This window comes from Erythranthe guttata, chromosome 2 (genome assembly GCF_056151865.1).
Source record: "Erythranthe guttata isolate IM_541 chromosome 2, IM_541, whole genome shotgun sequence".
NCBI classification, from domain to species: Eukaryota; Viridiplantae; Streptophyta; class Magnoliopsida; order Lamiales; family Phrymaceae; genus Erythranthe; species Erythranthe guttata.
Genome location: NC_142534.1, coordinates 15,402,104 through 15,420,046, shown reverse-complemented (window position 1 = coordinate 15,420,046; position 17,943 = coordinate 15,402,104). Strand labels below are relative to the sequence as shown.

The window sequence follows — 17,943 nt, the reverse complement described above, 5'->3', positions numbered from 1 at the left end:
ACTCCAAAATTGAATTTACTCGAGCTCGATTTATCGTCTGAAATCGGCACCAATCAATAAGAGAATTTCCGTTGACCGCCTTACAAGTGAGGCATTTCCACCTCCAAGACCGATAATTCCCGATTCGCCCCCGTCGAATATTCCCCCGTTTTCAAATCCACACCCAAATGTATAATAGAGGTAATAAGATGTTTTTCTTAGAGAGAAGATTTTGTAATAAAATTGTATATGGAGTTTTGAATTATCTTAATTGAGATTATACCTTTGACTTGGTGGAAATAAATTTTTAATTGATCTAGCATTAATATTAATACCTTTTAATTTAGTTTGTGAATTATCAAAATTGGAAAACTTATTACATTATTAAGAAATGAGCGAATGTGGACAAACTGTAGTACAAAGGTTGAAATGTCTGCCTGATTTTGTATTGAACAGTCAACTGAAATATTTCAAGATTATCGGATTATATTAAAATTACAAAAATAATAAAGGATTATATGGAACATATACTTTTTATGTAACTTGGTGTAAACATATTTGAAGGGTAAAAAAATTAAAATTTTAATACTTTGCACAAAGAAGAGAAATACTTTCGTATGAGGGTATTCGTTGAGGGCATTTCAGTATTTTCGTTTTTGCAATAATATTTATTTTTGTTGCGTAAGGTGGCAAAATAAATTGTTTATTCCCCCACCGTTCAATCATTTTCTCACTAAATTACTTGAAAATTATATTTTATTGTATTATCTATCGGGTGGATCTGAACCGTAAATTTTACTTTTTTGGCATATGAATTGGGAAAGTCAACCATAATTTTAGTCCTTTTTAAATAAATCTTTTTAATCTTATAACATTTTGTTTTGACTGTTCAAAATAAATACTTGTAATAATATTGCATTAATATAGCATATTACACTAATAATTTTGCTCTATAAATAATAACTGTTATGTTTTTTATCTAAAATCACAAACATCCCCTTACAAAAAAAAAAAAACCATGAAGTTCAAATCAATTTTCATAGCCCTAATTATTTCCCTAATTATTTCAATTTCTAAATGTAATCCATTATCAACTAAAGGGTTGACCGTTGATCTAATCCACAGAGACTCTCCTCAATCTCCTTACTACAATCCTACTCTATCTCCGTCTCAACGCCTCGCAAACTCGCTGCGAAGATCGTTCGATCGTGTCCGTCGATTCAATTGTTCAAAACCGCCGAGATCGGATGTAATCCTCTCGAACGGAGAGTACCTAATGAAATACTCGATCGGCACACCGGCAATCCCGTCGCTAGCGATCGCCGACACGGGCAGTGACATCATATGGACGCAGTGCCAGCCGTGCACGGAATGCTTCAAGCAAGAACTACCCTTGTTCGATCCGAAAAAATCACGCACGTACAAAAACATCCCTTGCAATGCCGATAGCTGCAAATCTTTCCGAAGAAGTTCTTGCAGCAATAATACTACGAATAATCATTGTCTTTATTCCGAGGTTTACGGCGACCAATCCTTCACTAATGGCGACCTCGCAACGGACACTATTACATTAGGGTCGAGTGACGGAAAAACGGCGTCGTTTTCGAATATTATATTCGGGTGTGGATTTAGAAACGGCGGCGTGTTCGGAGGGGTGGAATCGGGAATTGTCGGTCTCGGAGGTGGGAAAGTTTCGCTCGTTAGGCAATTAGGTCAAGGGAGATTCTCTTATTGCTTGGTGTCTATGTCGGATAACGAATCGAAAAAATCGAGTAAGTTGAACTTCGGACACAACGCTAGGGTTTCGGGTAACGGGGTTGTGACGACACCGTTGGTCAAGAAAGAACCGGACACTTTCTACTATTTGACTCTGGAAGGAATCAGCGTCGGGGGTCGACGCCTCGAGTTTCTCAACGCGACGTACCGCGCAGACGGAAACATCGTCATCGATTCGGGGACCACGTTGACTTTGTTCCCTGTCCCTTTCTACAACAGATTTGAGGATGCCATAAGGAGTTTTATTAAGTTGAAGGAGATTCAAGATCCACAAGGGGCGTTGACTTTGTGCTACCACTCGGAAGGGGACATAAAGAATATTCCTGATGTGACAGTTCACTTCAGAGGGGGTGATGTGAAGTGGAAGTACGAGAATCTTTTTGTTAGGACGAGTGACGTGGCGGTGTGTTTGGCGGCGCAACCGGTGAATCTTGGGTTTTCTGTTTATGGTAACTTGGCCCACACGAATTTCTTGGTGGGGTATGATCTTGTCAAGCAGACGGTGTCGTTTAAGCCCACTGATTGTGGCAAATATTAGTTTAATTTTTAATTTGATTAATGTATGAGTTCCATCCCATTAGACTTGGGGGAATAATTAATTAATTAACTGGAAATCTATGTATTTAATTAATTGAAATGATATAAAATTTCAGTATATTGGAATATTTTTATACAATGCTATTTTTGTACCATAATATTTGAAGATTCCTATCCATACATGACATTTATATAGAATATAAAATGGCAAAAATACAGTTTTCATCCTTCGAGTGGACACCGATTTCACATTTGGTCCCTTATGTTTCAAAAATTCAACAATTTTAGTCATTTCCGTCAATCTCCCCTTAAAACCAAACGGAATCAAGCGTGTGCCCATCATTGCATTAACTCACGGACTAACGGTAAATTGACGAAAAAGACCAAAAGTGTTAAATTTTTGGAACATGAGGGACATCATATGTGTTTTTTGTGAATATGGATGACCAAATATGAAATCGGTGCAAACTTGAGGGATGAAAATTGTACTTTCCCTAATATAAAATGAACATTTTTGGGAAAACTATAATTAAAAATTAAAATAAATTAATAAAGATTAAGTAGTAATAAAATCCATCCTCTTAACATAATCTTTTATAATCTTCCGAAGTTTTATTTTGAGTATTAATATAATTCAGTCACTAAAAAAAGTAATTACTTGTAATAAATTTGTACTAATAGAAGATCTACCAAATTTGATTGTGAAAGGTTGAACAACTAATGGACAATGTACATTACATTAATGTTAAAGCTAATTCTGCAAATTACAGAAACAATATACAATTTTAATTAATTGTCTACAAAATATTCTACAATATTACGAAAATTCTTTAAAAGTAAACACAATTTCAAACATGTTTTAATTTAATTTGCCTCTATAAATAATAATTTAATCTTCATCTCTAAACCACACCATCCCATCCTCTTACAAAAATCATTGCCAAAAAAACCATGGTGTTCAAATCAATTTTCATAGCCCTAATTATTTCCCTAATTATTTCCATTTCTAAATGTAATCCATCATCAACTAAAGGGTTGACCGTTGACCTAATCCACAGAGACTCTCCTCAATCTCCTTACTACAATCCTTCTTTATCTCCTTATCAACGTCTCGCAAATGCGATGCGAAGATCGTTCGATCGTGCCCGTCGATTTAAATTGGACCCCATCTCGCCAAAATCACCCGAATCGGATTTAATCCTCTCAAACGGAGAGTACCTAATGGAATACTCTATCGGCACACCGCCAATCCCTTCGTTAGCAATCGCTGACACGGGCAGTGACATCACATGGACGCAATGCCAGCCGTGCACCGAATGCTTCAAGCAAAAGTTACCCCTTTTCGACCCGAAAAATTCCTCAACGTACAAAAATATCCCTTGCGATACTAAATACTGCAGTTCTTTCCGACGGACTTCTTGCAGCGACAATAATAAAAATTGTATTTATTCTGCGGCTTACGGTGACGGCTCATTCACAAAGGGCGACCTCGCCACCGATACTATTACATTAGACTCTAGTGACGACGATGGCAAAAGCGTCGTTTCTTTTCCCGATATTAAATTTGGATGTGGATTTAAAAACGGTGGGATATTCGACGGGGGAGAATCGGGAATTGTCGGTCTTGGAGGTGGGCCCGCCTCGCTCGTTAATCAATTAGGTCAAGGGAAGTTCTCTTATTGCTTGGTGTCACCATCCGATAATAATAATAGTACTAAATCGAGCTCAAGTAAATTGAATTTCGGTGCTAACGCGGACGTTTCGGGTAGTGGGGTGGCGACCACGCCCTTGGTCAAGAAAGTTCCGGAAACTTTCTACTATTTGACGTTGGAAGGAATTAGCGTCGGGAATCAACGGCTGGAGTTCGGCGATCCGACGGCTCGTGAAGACGGGAACATTATCATCGACTCGGGGACGACGTTGACTTTTTTGCCGTTCGAATTCTACTTGAGCTACATGAACGCAATCAAGAGCTATATTAAGTTGAAGCAGATTGAGGACCCACAACATGTGTTGACTTTGTGCTACCACTCGAAAACCGACATAAAGAATATTCCTGATGTGACAGTTCACTTTAGAGGGGCGGATGTGAAGTTGAAGTACGAGAATGTTTTTGTCAGGACGAGTGACGTGGCGGTGTGCTTGGCGGCTAGACCTGTGCCTGGGGCTGGCTATTATATTTATGGTAATTTGGCACAAATGGATTTCCTTGTGGGGTATGATCTTGTGAAGAGAACGGTGTCGTTTAAGGCTGCTGATTGTGGCAAATGATTAATTAATTATGATTTTGTTATGGGTCTTGATGCAATAAATATATAAGTTCAAAGTCAAAAAATTCAATTGGGCTAAATAATATTTTCTATTAGAGTATTTTAGAATGTTTATAAATTTGTGTTTCGAGTTTTTGAATTGTACTGCTTTTATATATTATTTCTCTGTTAATTCAATAAGAATTACAATTAAATATCTATAATAAAATTTTATTATTAAAAAGATAGATTGATCGATATTACCCGACCAAATAACTTTTGAGTAAATTGAAATCAACGACCGGCCCATTTATATTTGGGTTGGTTAAAATTATCGGTCCGACAAAAAAATTATAATTGGCCAAAAAAACCGGGTCGAAAGTGGGCCGGTTCGCCGATAAAACCGACTCATGCCCAGCCCTAGGGGTGTGAACGAGCCGAGCTCGCCTCTTTTGGCAGGCTTGAGCTCGAGCTCGAGTCTATTTTATCGAGCTCGAGCTCGTCGAGTTCGTTCTTTTTTGCTCGAGCTCGAGCCCAAGCTCAATTTGTATTTTTGTTTTTTTTTTAAATATTTTATTATTATTATTTTATTATTATTAAAAATTATTTAAAAAAATTACAAAATAAACAATAAATTGTAATTAGATATATATAATTAAATATTTATATTTTATTTTTATTTATTTTAATATTATTATACATTTTTTAAATTAATATATATATATATATATATATATATATATATATATATATATATATATATATATATATATATATATATATATATATATATATATAATAATAATAATAATAATAATAATAATAATAATAATAATAATAAATAAGACTCGCGAGCCGGCTCGTGAGCTCATGAACAACTAAAAATTGGCTCGAGCTCGAGCTTGAAAAACTCGAGTCCGAGTTCGAGCTTTTTTCAAGCCGGCTCATCGAGCTCACGAGTCGGCTCGGCTCGTTTACCACCCCTACCCAACCCTACACACTCATTAATTAGCTAAAACACAACTTTTAAATCTCGATAAGAAAATCAAATAAGCTTGAACAAAATGAGGAAGGCAATCACTCATTGTAGTACTTTGTGTATTTATTTGTTCACATTCACCAAATATCAAAATTAAATACAAGTAATGTAAACATTAAAGTTAAACCTTGTAAATTGTAATAATACCCCATTAAAAGTGCTACCAAATTTGAAAATTTCACAGATAAGCAGGTCAAACAAAATCTTCTCTTTCATAATATAATCTTTAATTTAGTGAATATTTCACCAAAATCAAAATCAACAAAAAAATCTTTGAAAGAAAATACAAAATCATATTTTTCCACCTCTCTATAAATAAACACTTCAAAAATCTTCTCTAAAAGTCACCAACAGGTTTCAAATCACGGCCGAAACAACCATGATTTTCAAATCAATTCTCATAGCCTTAATTTCCTTAACACAATGTGAAGCTTTCACCGTCGACCTAATCCACCGAGACTCGCCTCACTCTCCGTACTACAATCCGTCTCAATCTCGTTACCAACGCCTCACGAGCGCGGTTCAAAGATCGTTCAATCGTGTCCATCGATTCAAGACCTCGTCGAAATCTCCGCGGTCGGATGTCATCAACTCGGACGGAGAGTACCTAATGAAATACTCGATCGGCACACCGCCAATCGCGTCGCTAGCAATCGCCGACACGGGCAGCGACATCATATGGACGCAATGCCAGCCGTGCATCGAATGCTTCAACCAAACCCTACCGATATTCAAACCTAAAAGTTCGTCCACGTACAAAACCATCCCATGCAGCGACCGGAAGTGCAAATCGTTGTACGAGACTTCTTGCAGTAGGACTCGGAGAAACTGCCTCTACACCGAGACGTACGGCGACGGGTCATTCACAAACGGCTTGCTTGCGACGGAAACTATCACGCTAGACTCCAGCGACGGGAAAAGGGTTTCGTTTCCGAATTTAATATTCGGATGTGGATTTAAAAACGGCGGGATATTCGACGGGGGCGAATCGGGAATTGTCGGCCTCGGAGGCGGAACGGCTTCTCTCGTTAGGCAATTAGGTCAAGGGATGTTCTCTTACTGCTTGATCCCGTTATCGGACAATAAATCGAGCTCGAGTAAATTGAATTTCGGCGACAGCGCTAGGGTTTCGGGTAAGGGGGTGGTGACCACTCCCTTGGTTAAAAAAGAACCGGACACTTACTACTATTTGACTTTGGAAGGAATCAGTGTTGGGAGTCAACGGCTCGGATTCTCTGATAAAGAATCCGATTCCGAGGTCAACGGTATAGATGGAAACGTGATCATTGACTCGGGTACGACGTTGACTTTGCTTCCGGCTGATTTGTACGGAAAGTACGAGAAGGCGATTAGGGGTATTGTTAAGCTGAAGGAGTTTAAGGATCCAAAGGGGGTTTTCAGTTTGTGCTATTTGACGAGAGAGGATATAAGGAATATTCCTGATGTGACAGTTCATTTCAGGGGGGCGGATTTGAGGTGGAGGTACGAGAATGTTTTTGTCCGGATAAGTGACGTGGCGGTTTGTTTGGCGGCGGAGGCGTCGACGGAGATTGGTATATTTGGGAATTTAGGGCAGGTTAATTTTTTGGTGGGGTATGATTTGGTTAAGAGGACGGTGTCGTTTAAGGCTGCTTATTGTGCCAAATCGTGATTATTATATTTATTTATTAGGGATATATCTTTTGATTGGTGTAAAAAGAAAATCGGATTTTTTTGGAATAAAGATGATTCAATCAATTGCTGAAATAAAATTTCTGGATTTTTAATATTTTTGTTTCGAAATCTTCAATGGTGGCGGATATATGCAAGCCCATTTTTTTATTGATTTAAGACCTCTAACATAAAAATACTAATTTACCCTTAATGAAATTCAAAAGCAAAAATCGGTATCCGAAAACCGATTTTGTACTCAATAATCGACATTACAACGCCGATTTTGGTTAACAAAAATAGGCATTATGATGCCGATTTTCGTGTACAAAATCGGTCTGGATAAACCGATTTGAGAAGCCAACGAAAACACACAAAAAAACCAATTTCAATCTCAATTTTTTTTCCAAAATCGGCTAAAGCATTGCAACCCTACAAGAAATAAGCATAGATTAATGTTCACCCACGCATATTTATCAAGAATCGATGCTCGATTAATGTTTTCGAATTTACAAACAAAAGTTTAGTAAAAAGGACTTGCTTGTTGGTGGTGGTGCGGTGGTGGTGGTCACTGGTCGTCGACAACGCAGTGGAAATCTCTCTGGTCGGCGTCGCGACGGTCTGGCGGCGACAGTCGTGATTTTTATTTTTATTCCTCATTTTTTTTTTGAATTTTTTGTCTTTGAACAAATTAAAAACAAGGTTTGTTTGTATTTGAGTATTATTTGTGGATGAGGATATATTCGTCATCTTTGGTCTTGATGTAATAAAATTAAATTAATATACGGACTTGAGCTAATAAACCCCTTTATATGGATTTGAACTAATAAACAAATGGACTTGCATATATTCGCCGTCATCTTCAATACCTTGCAAATTATAGAAACCTCTATTTTTTTTATTAACAGACATCAAAATAGATTCTATTACTTAAAAATGGTGGAATATTCGCCGGGGGCGAATCGGGTATTGTGGGGCCTCAGGGGCAGGCCCGGCTCACTTGTTAAACAATTAGGTCACGGGGAATTCACTTATTGCTTGGTGTATGTATTTAATAACAATAGTAATAAATCGAGCTCGAGTAAATTGAACTTCGGGACTGATGCAAAGGTTACAAATAGTGGGGTGGTGTTAGCCCCCTTGGTTAAGAAGATCCGGTGACCGTGTACTATTTGAATTTGGAGGGAATTAGTGTTGGAAATCAATGGCTGGATTTTGTCGATGATGATGATTCGGATTCCAAGATTAAGGGTGGAGATGTTAGCTTTCAGATCGTAAAACTGGAATTGTATTGAATGTGTGATCTACAATTGAAAAATTACAGGATTTTACCCCCAAAATATCTAACGTGAGCTACATGAATGCAGCTCCAGTCCTATTTATAGACTTTCAGCTGAATCTAACAACTAACGGCCGCGCCACGTGTCGTTCTCGGATTGGTGAGTTTTTAAACAGCCCTAGCCTCCAAAAGCGCGTTTCTTTCCTCAGCGTTTCTTTAAGTGAGTATCCGTTTTCCACCCTACGGCGTCGTTTTGCTCTCTCTTCCTCATGCACGTAACAGGAGATGGGAATATGATTATTGTAGCACTTTGTGTATTTATTTGTTCACATTCACCAAATATCAAAATTAAATACAAGTAATGTAAACATTAAAGTTAAACCTTGTAAATTGTAATAATACCCCATTAAAAGTGCTACCAAATTTGAAATTTCACGGATAGTAAGCAGGTCAAACAAAATCTTCTCTTTCATAATATAATCTTTAATTTAGTGAATATTTCACCAAAACCAAAATCAAAATCAACAAAAAAATCTTTGAAAGAAAATACAAAATCATATTTCTTCCACCTCTCTATAAATAAACACTTAGAAAAATCGTCTCTAAAAATCACCACAGGTTTCAAATCATGGCCGAAACAACCATGATTTTCAAATCAATTCTCATAGCCTTAATTTCCTTAACACAATGTGAAGCTTTCACCGTCGACCTAATCCACCGAGACTCTCCTCACTCTCCGTACTACGATCCGTCTCAATCTCGTTACCAACGCCTCACGAGCGCGGTTCAAAGATCGTTCAATCGTGTCCATCGATTCAAGACCTCGTCGAAATCTCCGCGGTCGGATGTCATCAACTCGGACGGAGAGTACCTAATGAAATACTCGATCGGCACACCGCCAATCGCGTCACTCGCAATCGCTGACACGGGCAGCGACATCATATGGACGCAGTGCCAGCCGTGCATCCAATGCTTCAACCAAACCCTACCGATATTCAAACCTAAAAGTTCGTCCACGTACAAAACCATCCCATGCAGTGACCGGAAGTGCAAATCGTTGTACGAAACTTCTTGCAGTAGGACTGGGAAAAACTGTCTCTACTCCGAGACGTACGGCGACGGGTCATTCACAAACGGCTTTCTTGCGACGGAAACCATCACGCTAGACTCTAGCGACGGGAAAAGGGTTTCGTTTCCAAATCTCATATTTGGATGTGGATTTAAAAACGGCGGGATATTCGACGGGGGCGAATCGGGAATTGTCGGCCTCGGAGGCGGAACGGCTTCGCTCGTTAGGCAATTAGGTCAAGGGATGTTCTCTTACTGCTTGCTCCCGTTATCGGACAATAAATCGAGCTCGAGTAAGTTGAATTTCGGCGACAGCGCTGGGGTTTCGGGTGAGGGCGTGGTGACCACCCCCTTGGTCAAGAAAGAACCGGACACTTACTACTATTTGACTTTGGAAGGAATCAGTGTCGGGAGTGAACGGCTCGGATTCTCTGATAAAGAATTCGGTTCCGAGGTCAACGGTATAGATGGAAACGTGATCATTGACTCGGGTACGACGTTGACTTTGCTTCCGGCTGATTTGTACGGAAAGTACGAGAAGGCGATTAGGGGTATTGTTAAGCTGAAGGAGTTTAAGGATCCAAGTGGGGATTTCAGTTTGTGCTATTTGACGAGAGAGGATATAAGGAATATTCCTGATGTGACAGTTCATTTCAGGGGGGCGGATTTGAGGTGGAGGTACGAGAATGTTTTTGTCCGGATAAGTGACGTGGCGGTTTGCTTGGCCGCGGCGGCGTCGACGGAGATTGGTATTTTTGGGAATTTAGGGCAGGTTAATTTTTTGGTGGGGTATGATTTGGTTAAGAGAACGGTGTCGTTTGAGGCTGCTGATTGTGCCAAATCGTGATTATTATATTTATTTATTTATTTATTAGGGCTACAATATTTGTGAAACAACACTTTTGTTTTTTTTTTTTTTTTTTTGTTTGGCTTGTTTTTTCATAATCAACTACAAAATTACGGAAAACAAATATATTCTTTTTTCTACTTTTTTCCCCGAATCAACTTAACGAAAACTCTAAAACAACCACACAAATAGTTATAGTAGCAGGTTTACCAGAAATAAAAACAACTACGAATTAACGAAATCAAGTATAAAAACATCAAAATCAACTACAAAATTGTCGAAATCAACCATAATAAATCGGAAAGAACTACAAATGTCGAAAACAGCCAAAAACTATCGAAAACAGTTATAAAATGTTGAAATCAACTTTAAACTGTTCCCTAATTAGCTTGTAATCGAATTCATGTAAAACTTAATTGAAAAAAAAAATCAAATATAGTCTCAAACCAAAAACTCAAAAAGTATTTGGCTTGCTCGGAAACCGTGGACACGAGATCCGTCCTTCACCTTTTCTATTCCTTCACTTTTTCATCATCTCCACTTTTGAAGAGATTCGTCGTCGGCGTAGAATCTAAACTGAAATAGAGGATTGTTGGTGGTGGGCCGATAATAAGGGAAACAACGAGGGTGTGGTCGTGCCTTTGGTTGAGAACTACAAGCGGCTGTTACTTGCAAACCACACTACGCTAACCATGTGTTACAAACTCGACCTAGCAGCCATTGGCAAGAGGATTCGAATTCAAGCCTACTCCATGTAGTAAATTATGAATTGTTAAAATGAAACAAATTTGTTCAAAATAATGAAATTCATTTGCTAATAAAATCCCCAGAATTGATAGTTCCCAGTATAAGATTCAGATCTTCATCTATTCTTCTTGTTACTTTTTTCGTTTTTTATATTGAAATTGTATCGATACTTGCGAGAAATTTACGAATTTTGTGGCAAGATACACCTAACGACGTTGACAAGGGGATACGAAACTGTGTCAATTTCACACAGACTCACTCGCTCCAAACTGTTGGCCTCCAGTTATTTTTAAATTATGAAAAATAATTTATTTAAATTCCACAATTTTAATAAAGTTCACTACCAATTTTCATCGAAACAAATTAGTTCTTCCTTAAAAAATGGAAAATTTGTTCAACCTGTTAACATGTTATTCGCATTGAACAATATTTCTGCATATTTGTTAGAGACATATGTTTAAGGTTTATTAAAATTCAAATATAAAATATAGCCCCTCTTATTTACATGGTCAAATCAAGAAACCGCACCCATCAATCAAGGAATCACATAGTTATTCATCCTTCTCCTATAAATAACACTTCATTTATTCATCTCCAAAAACCAATATTTTTCCCAATTAATGATTCTGTAAAAAAAAAAAAAAACAAAAAAGAAAAAACATGGCCAATACTATTATACTTAGATCAATTTTCATTTCCTACATAGCCCTAATTACTTCAATACCCAAATCAGAGGGTTTCTCAGTTGACCTAATCCACCGCGACTCCCCGAAATCCCCGTCGTACGATCCGTCGCTGTCGCCGCACCAACGGCTCACGAACGCCGTCCACCGATCGTACGACCGCGCGCATCGGTTCTTCAACGCCACGAGGTGGATCTCGACGCACACCCCTCAAACGAACATCGTCAACCATCTCGGCGAGTACCTCGTGCAGTACGCCATCGGCACCCCGCCTTTCCCTTCGCTCGGCGTGTTCGACACCGCGAGCGACGTGACGTGGACTCAATGCAAGCCATGCAAGAATTGCTTCGCGCAGAACCTGCCGATATTCGCGCCCCACAAGTACTCGTCCACGTACAAAACGATCCCATGCAACCACCCCCGTTGCACCGCCTTCCAACAGACCACGTGCAGTAAGACCCCGAGAAAGACGTGCCTCTACTCGGAGAGCTACGCGGGCGGAAGCTTCTCCGAGGGTGAGCTGGCGGTGGACACCCTAACCCTATCCACGTGTCGGGGCAAAACGGTCTCGATTCCGCACGTTAAATTCGGGTGCGGGTTTAGGAACGGGGTTCCGTCCGGGGGCGGGGGCGAGTCGGGGGTGGTGGGCCTCGGAGGCGGCCCGTCGTCGCTCGTGAGGCAGTTGGGACGTTGGACACGTGGAAAATTCTCGTACTGCCTCGTCTCGGTGACCGATCAATCGAACTCGAGCAAGTTGAATTTCGGGGTCAACGCTAGGGTTTCGGGGAGGGGGGTGGTTTCGACCCCCATGGCGTGGAAGGAACCGGTGACTTTCTACTACTTGACGATGGAAGGAATCAGCATCGGGAACCGACGGCTAAGATACTCCGACGACGAGAAGAAACCGAAACCGAAACCGAAAGGAAAAGCATGGGATAAAGAAGAAGAGGGTAATATTGTCATTGACTCCGGGACAACGTTGACTTTGCTGCCGTTTGGTTTGTACGGAAGGATTGTGGAGGTTATGAAGAGTAGTATAAAGGTGGAGCGCGTGGCGGACCCACAGGGGGTGTTGGAGCTGTGCTACCGTCTGAAGAGTGGTGACGTCATGAACATGCCAGCTGTCACGGTTCATTTCAGAGGGGCTGACGTGAGGCTGACGGAGGATAACGTGTTTGCGCGGATGAGTGACGTCATGGTGTGCTTGGCGGCGATGCCGGTTGAGGGGCGGGATGCAATTTATGGAAACTTGTGGCAGGTGAATTTCTTGGTGGGGTATGATTTGGTGAAGAGAACGGTGTCGTTTAAGGCTGCTGATTGTGGCCAATGATTATTTACTATTGGTTTTTGATTTTGGCTGAATAAAGAAATTCATAGATGCTGAAATCACTAATTAAGATTTTTATATATTTTTATTCGTGTGAGATTCGGATCTTCTTTATCTGTTCTTGATGGTACATGTATGTATCTTCCTGTATTGAAATCATTAATTAAACACTTTTCGATTGTATTCTTGATTTTGGGACTGCTGAAGATCGGGGTAAAAATTGGAACGGAATTTTTTATTTTCGCCGATTTCAATTTGAAATTTTTCGATTTTGGAACAATATTTTTCGGTTCGAATTCCAATTTTCCTGAAATTATGAAATTGGAATTTATATGAGGTTCCCGATTGCCGATCCGATTTAAGTTTCGAAAATAATTCCGAAAAAAATCCTTTTTCTTTTTTTTCGAATATTATACTCAAAATACTAATATTATTACCGTATTTTATATTTAAGGCGACCAAAACTGGAACTTTCCGAATTCCACTGATTTTGATTCGAATTTTCCAATTTTGGAACAAGTTTTTTCACTCCGATTTCCGATTTTTTCCGATTTTCTTGGAACGGAATTGGAACTAGTTTTTAATTTCCGAAAAAAATTAAAAATATTCCGAAAAGGCTAATTCTGATATGATTTGTGCGATTTACACTGCTAGTTGAAGAGTTTATCCAAATCAACAAACACCAATTTGAATTGACCGAGGGATATGCTAAAAACCAATGTTATAAGAACCGGACCGAACCGGCCGGTCGGACCGGTTCAACCGCGACCCGGCGACAAGGCGGTCCGGTTTGAGCTCCAAAACCGGAAAAATCAAAAACCGGGGTCAAATGACCGAAACCCGGTTCAACCGGGCGAAACCCGGAAACCGGCGAACCGGTTGATAACCCCGGTTTTTGTCAAACCAAGTAAATGGTGGACGGATCTCGCCCGTAAGAGGCTGTTATGTGGGCGGACCTGCGCGGCGGCGGCTGAATCCGGTGGTCGGAGGCCCGCCGTGGACGGATCTGAGCTGTGAAGACTGATAAGTGGGCGGATCTGGGCGGCCGTGGGCTGAATTCGGTGGTTGAAGGCTAGAAATAGAGAAAGAAATGGGGAAAAGATAAGGAGTGATTTGCTCCGGAATTGTTGAGATGATGACCTGTCTTCTTTGGACGATATTTTGATGATAGCTGGCCGGAAATTCCGCCGGCGGTGTACCTGCAACACCGGGAGGGGTTTCCCGGCGTAGAAGCTCCGACGATCAAGTCAGTGTTTATCGAGAGATAATCGAGTATGATATGTAAGAAAGAGCATATCTCTAATAAGTTGAGAGTAACTCCCTATTTATAGTTGAGGATATTTGATGGGTAAAAAATAAGCAAACTTGCCCTAACTCCTCTTCTTGGGCCTGATATGGCTTTGGGCCGAATACAAGTGAAAACTCAATCCACGGCCCAATAATTGATTAGGAAACCCCATGAGGACAATTTGGTCCGTATCAAGGAGAAAAAGAAAAGAAGGAATAAGGGTTTTTTGGATTCAAGGACAGAGATGGAGAGGAGAGAGAGAGAGAGAGACAGGGAGGGGGGGGCTGCCAACGTGAAGAAGAAAGAAAAAGGAAGTGGAAGAGAGAGAAAGTCAAAGATGAAAGAAATATGAATAAAAAAATAAAATAAAGTAAAATGAGATTAGGCAAATGTGGTATTAATATGGAAAAATGTGGAAAAAGATATATAGAAATATAATATTTTTGAAGCTTAAAATTAATAAAATAATTAAAAAAAATTAAAAAAATTAAAAATTAAAAAAAATAAAAAACCCGGGTCGAACCCGGTTGAACCGGTCCAACCGTGACCCAAATGCCTGTCCGGTTTTGCGTCCGGGTCGGTTCTGATAACATTGCTAAAAACTGAAATCGAGAATATCGCAGGGAGAGTAGGAGATTTGATATAGATAAATCTATTAGCTTAAATTTAGCTATCTTTTCAAATTATTCAAATTATATTGACTCCAAGTTTCAAAAGGAGCGATACACAATGGATATATATGGGTGCGGAAATCGAGCAGATCAAGTCGAAATCGGCACTTTCCGAAAAGTTTGAATATTTTTCACGAACTGAACAAACAAATTCTAGTTTTGTTCCAAAAAAAAATTGGAAAATTTTGAAAAATAATTTTCAAAATTAGGAATGAAAACACTTGTTACAAAAAAAAACAAAAAAAAAAAAAAAAAAAATCAGATCAACACTGGCCGAAATGAAAATTTCATGAAATTAGCCAATTTTTCACCTATAATATAAAAAACATAGTCAATTAATATTATAAATGAAATTGTAAAAAAAAAAAAATTAATTATTTTCAGGAGTTAAAGTCGGATTTAAAATTGATGTATAGTATTTTATTCCATTTCCGATCCAAAGTATTAAACAAAAAACTCGGAAAATCATTATTTTTAGAATTTGGAATCATTAAAAATTAAATCTAGCTTAGGAAGTGCCTTAAATTAGCCCTAAAAATAACGGATATATGTTTTGAAATTCAAAAAAAATATGTATAAGAAATTGGTATATGTATTTCTTTTTGAATATGTAAAAATATATGAAATCTATGAATTAAATTCAATTAAAACCCCAATCTCGTTTACAATTTTGTCTCAGATTCTTTTTTTTTTTTTTTCCAATTGATATATTGCCAAAATTGTCTAAAGAATATACAAAATCTAGTCAATGATACTTAATTAGCATAAATTACGTACATAAATTCATCTAGTGTAGTCAATGAACAATTATAAATAATGGTTCATTGTTCTTCATTAATCTTACAAAGAAAATGGCAAATACAATGAGCTTCAAATCCATTTTCATAACCTATGTAGCATCACTAATAATAATAATAATTTCCCTTATCTCCATCTCGAAATGCGATGCATCTTCGTCGAAATCGGGTTTCACCGTCGACCTAATCCACAGAGAGTACTCCCCTCAATCCCCTTCGTACGACCCGTCGCTATCGCCCTACCAACGTCTCGCAAACGCGGTCGAGAGATCGAGAGATCGCGCCCGTCGGTTCGACACGAAGAGGATCGAATCCAAACAAACGGACCCTCGACCGGAAATCGTCAACGCAAGAGGAGAGTACCTCATCCAATACTCGATCGGCACTCCGCCGGTCTCGTCGTTGGGCATTTTCGACACGGGGAGCGACCTTTTGTGGACTCAATGCAAGCCCTGTCTGAAATGCTTTACGCAAAAACTTCCGATCTTTACGCCAAACGCTTCCTCCACGTACCGACGAATCCCATGCAACAACCCGAAGTGCACTTCCTTGAAAGAAACCTTCTGCAGCAAATCCCGGAAAAAAAACTGCCTATATGGGGAGTATTACGCCGACGGATCCTCCACAAACGGCGAGCTCGCTCTAGATACATTGACACTAGCCTCTAGCACTAAGGGCAAAACGGTCATTTCCCCGAATTTCAAATTCGGGTGCGGATTCAGCAACAACATGCCGTTTACAGCTGGCGAATCGGGGATCGTGGGTCTCGGAGGCGGGCCCGCCTCGCTGGCGAGGCAACTGCCGTATGCTCGGGGGAGATTCGCTTACTGCCTCGTGTCGTTGTCGGACAATAGGTCGAACTCGAGCAAGTTGAGTTTCGGGGCCCGCGCTAGGGTTTTGGGACGGGGGGTGGTTTCGACCCCCATGGTCCGGAAGGATCCCGAGACGTTCTACTACTTGACGATGGAAGGGATCACCATCGGGAACCAACGGCTGAGATTCGACGATGACAAAAACCCTAGAGCACGTCCGGAGGGCAATATTATCATCGATTCCGGGACGACGTTGACTTTGCTACCGTTCGGTTTGTACGATAGGATTGTGAAGGCGTTAAAGAGTAGTATAAAGTTGAAGGAGATTGAGGATCCACAAGGGGTGTTGGAACTTTGCTATTATTCGAAGGATGACGCGATCAAGATGCCACGTGTCACCGTGCACTTCAGAGGGGCGAATGTGGACTTGAAGCAAGACAATGTTTTTGTTCGGACGAGTGAAACGTCGGTGTGCTTGGCGGCGCGGCCGGTCGAAGGCGAGGCTATTTATGGAAACTTGTGGCAGGTGAATTTCTTGGTCGGGTACGATCTTTCGAAGAGGACGGTGTCGTTTAAGGCTGCCGATTGTGGTCGACCGTGATTAAAAAAAAAATTATTTAGATAAAAAAAAATAATATAGATCTTGAACTTATGTAATTAATTTCAAGATTTTTATAAGTTAATGAAGGGAAGATTCAAAATGAGTCATGAATATAAGTCTAATTCCTTAACTAAAATGCTAAATAACTAAAATTATCGAATCACGCACACGTTAAAATCCTCCAACACCGAAAAAAACCATACTTGTTTTCTACCACAAAATCAGACACCAAAAAATTCAAAGTAGAAATTTGAGGAAAATCTTCACAAATTTAAGCTACATTTATGTAGCTACTAATTTCATGGTTTGAACGAATTCCCCGATTTCTCTCTTTTTTTTTTTTTTTTTTTTTGATTTAGTAATTTTTAGTGTAAGATTTTCCACGCCCCATCTCTTAATTATTCAATGACTTATTTGACCTGTTACAAAAGATTTGAGTAATATACAGAAGTAAATCACATCGCATTAGAAGTTTAGAACATATACCAAATTTCAAGATGTCTCTTTGACTTGTCAAAGTCAATGAGTATAATCTTGCAATTTCAACTAATTAATAGTTTTCTAAAAAATGTCAAGAAAATCTTTAAATTAAT

General features: G+C 39.3%; 4 protein-coding genes and 2 pseudogenes across 5 annotated transcripts; all 6 read left to right on the top strand.

Annotated features, from left to right (window-relative positions):
- The first annotated feature begins 988 nt into the window (after positions 1–988).
- On the top strand, positions 989–2,410 carry LOC105969467 (aspartic proteinase CDR1). Its single transcript, XM_012994218.2, has one exon. The coding sequence runs from the start codon at positions 998–1,000 to the stop codon at positions 2,291–2,293; it is 1,296 nt and encodes a 431-aa protein (XP_012849672.2). The 5' UTR covers positions 989–997; the 3' UTR covers positions 2,294–2,410.
- A 796-nt stretch (positions 2,411–3,206) lies between these two features.
- On the top strand, positions 3,207–4,680 carry LOC105969439 (aspartic proteinase CDR1). The gene has a single exon (XM_012994193.2). It carries the CDS (start codon positions 3,244–3,246, stop codon positions 4,561–4,563), a length of 1,320 nt encoding a protein of 439 aa, XP_012849647.2. The 5' UTR covers positions 3,207–3,243; the 3' UTR covers positions 4,564–4,680.
- A 1,260-nt stretch (positions 4,681–5,940) lies between these two features.
- On the top strand, positions 5,941–7,331 carry LOC105969511 (aspartic proteinase CDR1). Its single transcript, XM_012994272.2, has one exon. The coding sequence runs from the start codon at positions 5,960–5,962 to the stop codon at positions 7,229–7,231; it is 1,272 nt and encodes a 423-aa protein (XP_012849726.2). The 5' UTR covers positions 5,941–5,959; the 3' UTR covers positions 7,232–7,331.
- A 1,801-nt stretch (positions 7,332–9,132) lies between these two features.
- Positions 9,133–10,436, top strand: LOC148772446 (aspartic proteinase CDR1 pseudogene; annotated as a pseudogene).
- A 1,244-nt stretch (positions 10,437–11,680) lies between these two features.
- On the top strand, positions 11,681–13,364 carry LOC105969507 (aspartic proteinase CDR1 pseudogene; annotated as a pseudogene). The gene has a single exon (XR_016029476.1). The product of XR_016029476.1 is annotated as an aspartic proteinase CDR1 pseudogene (transcript).
- A 2,558-nt stretch (positions 13,365–15,922) lies between these two features.
- LOC105969509 (aspartic proteinase CDR1) lies at positions 15,923–17,453 on the top strand. The gene has a single exon (XM_012994269.2). It carries the CDS (start codon positions 15,992–15,994, stop codon positions 17,348–17,350), a length of 1,359 nt encoding a protein of 452 aa, XP_012849723.2. The 5' UTR covers positions 15,923–15,991; the 3' UTR covers positions 17,351–17,453.
- Positions 17,454–17,943: the final 490 nt, after the last annotated feature.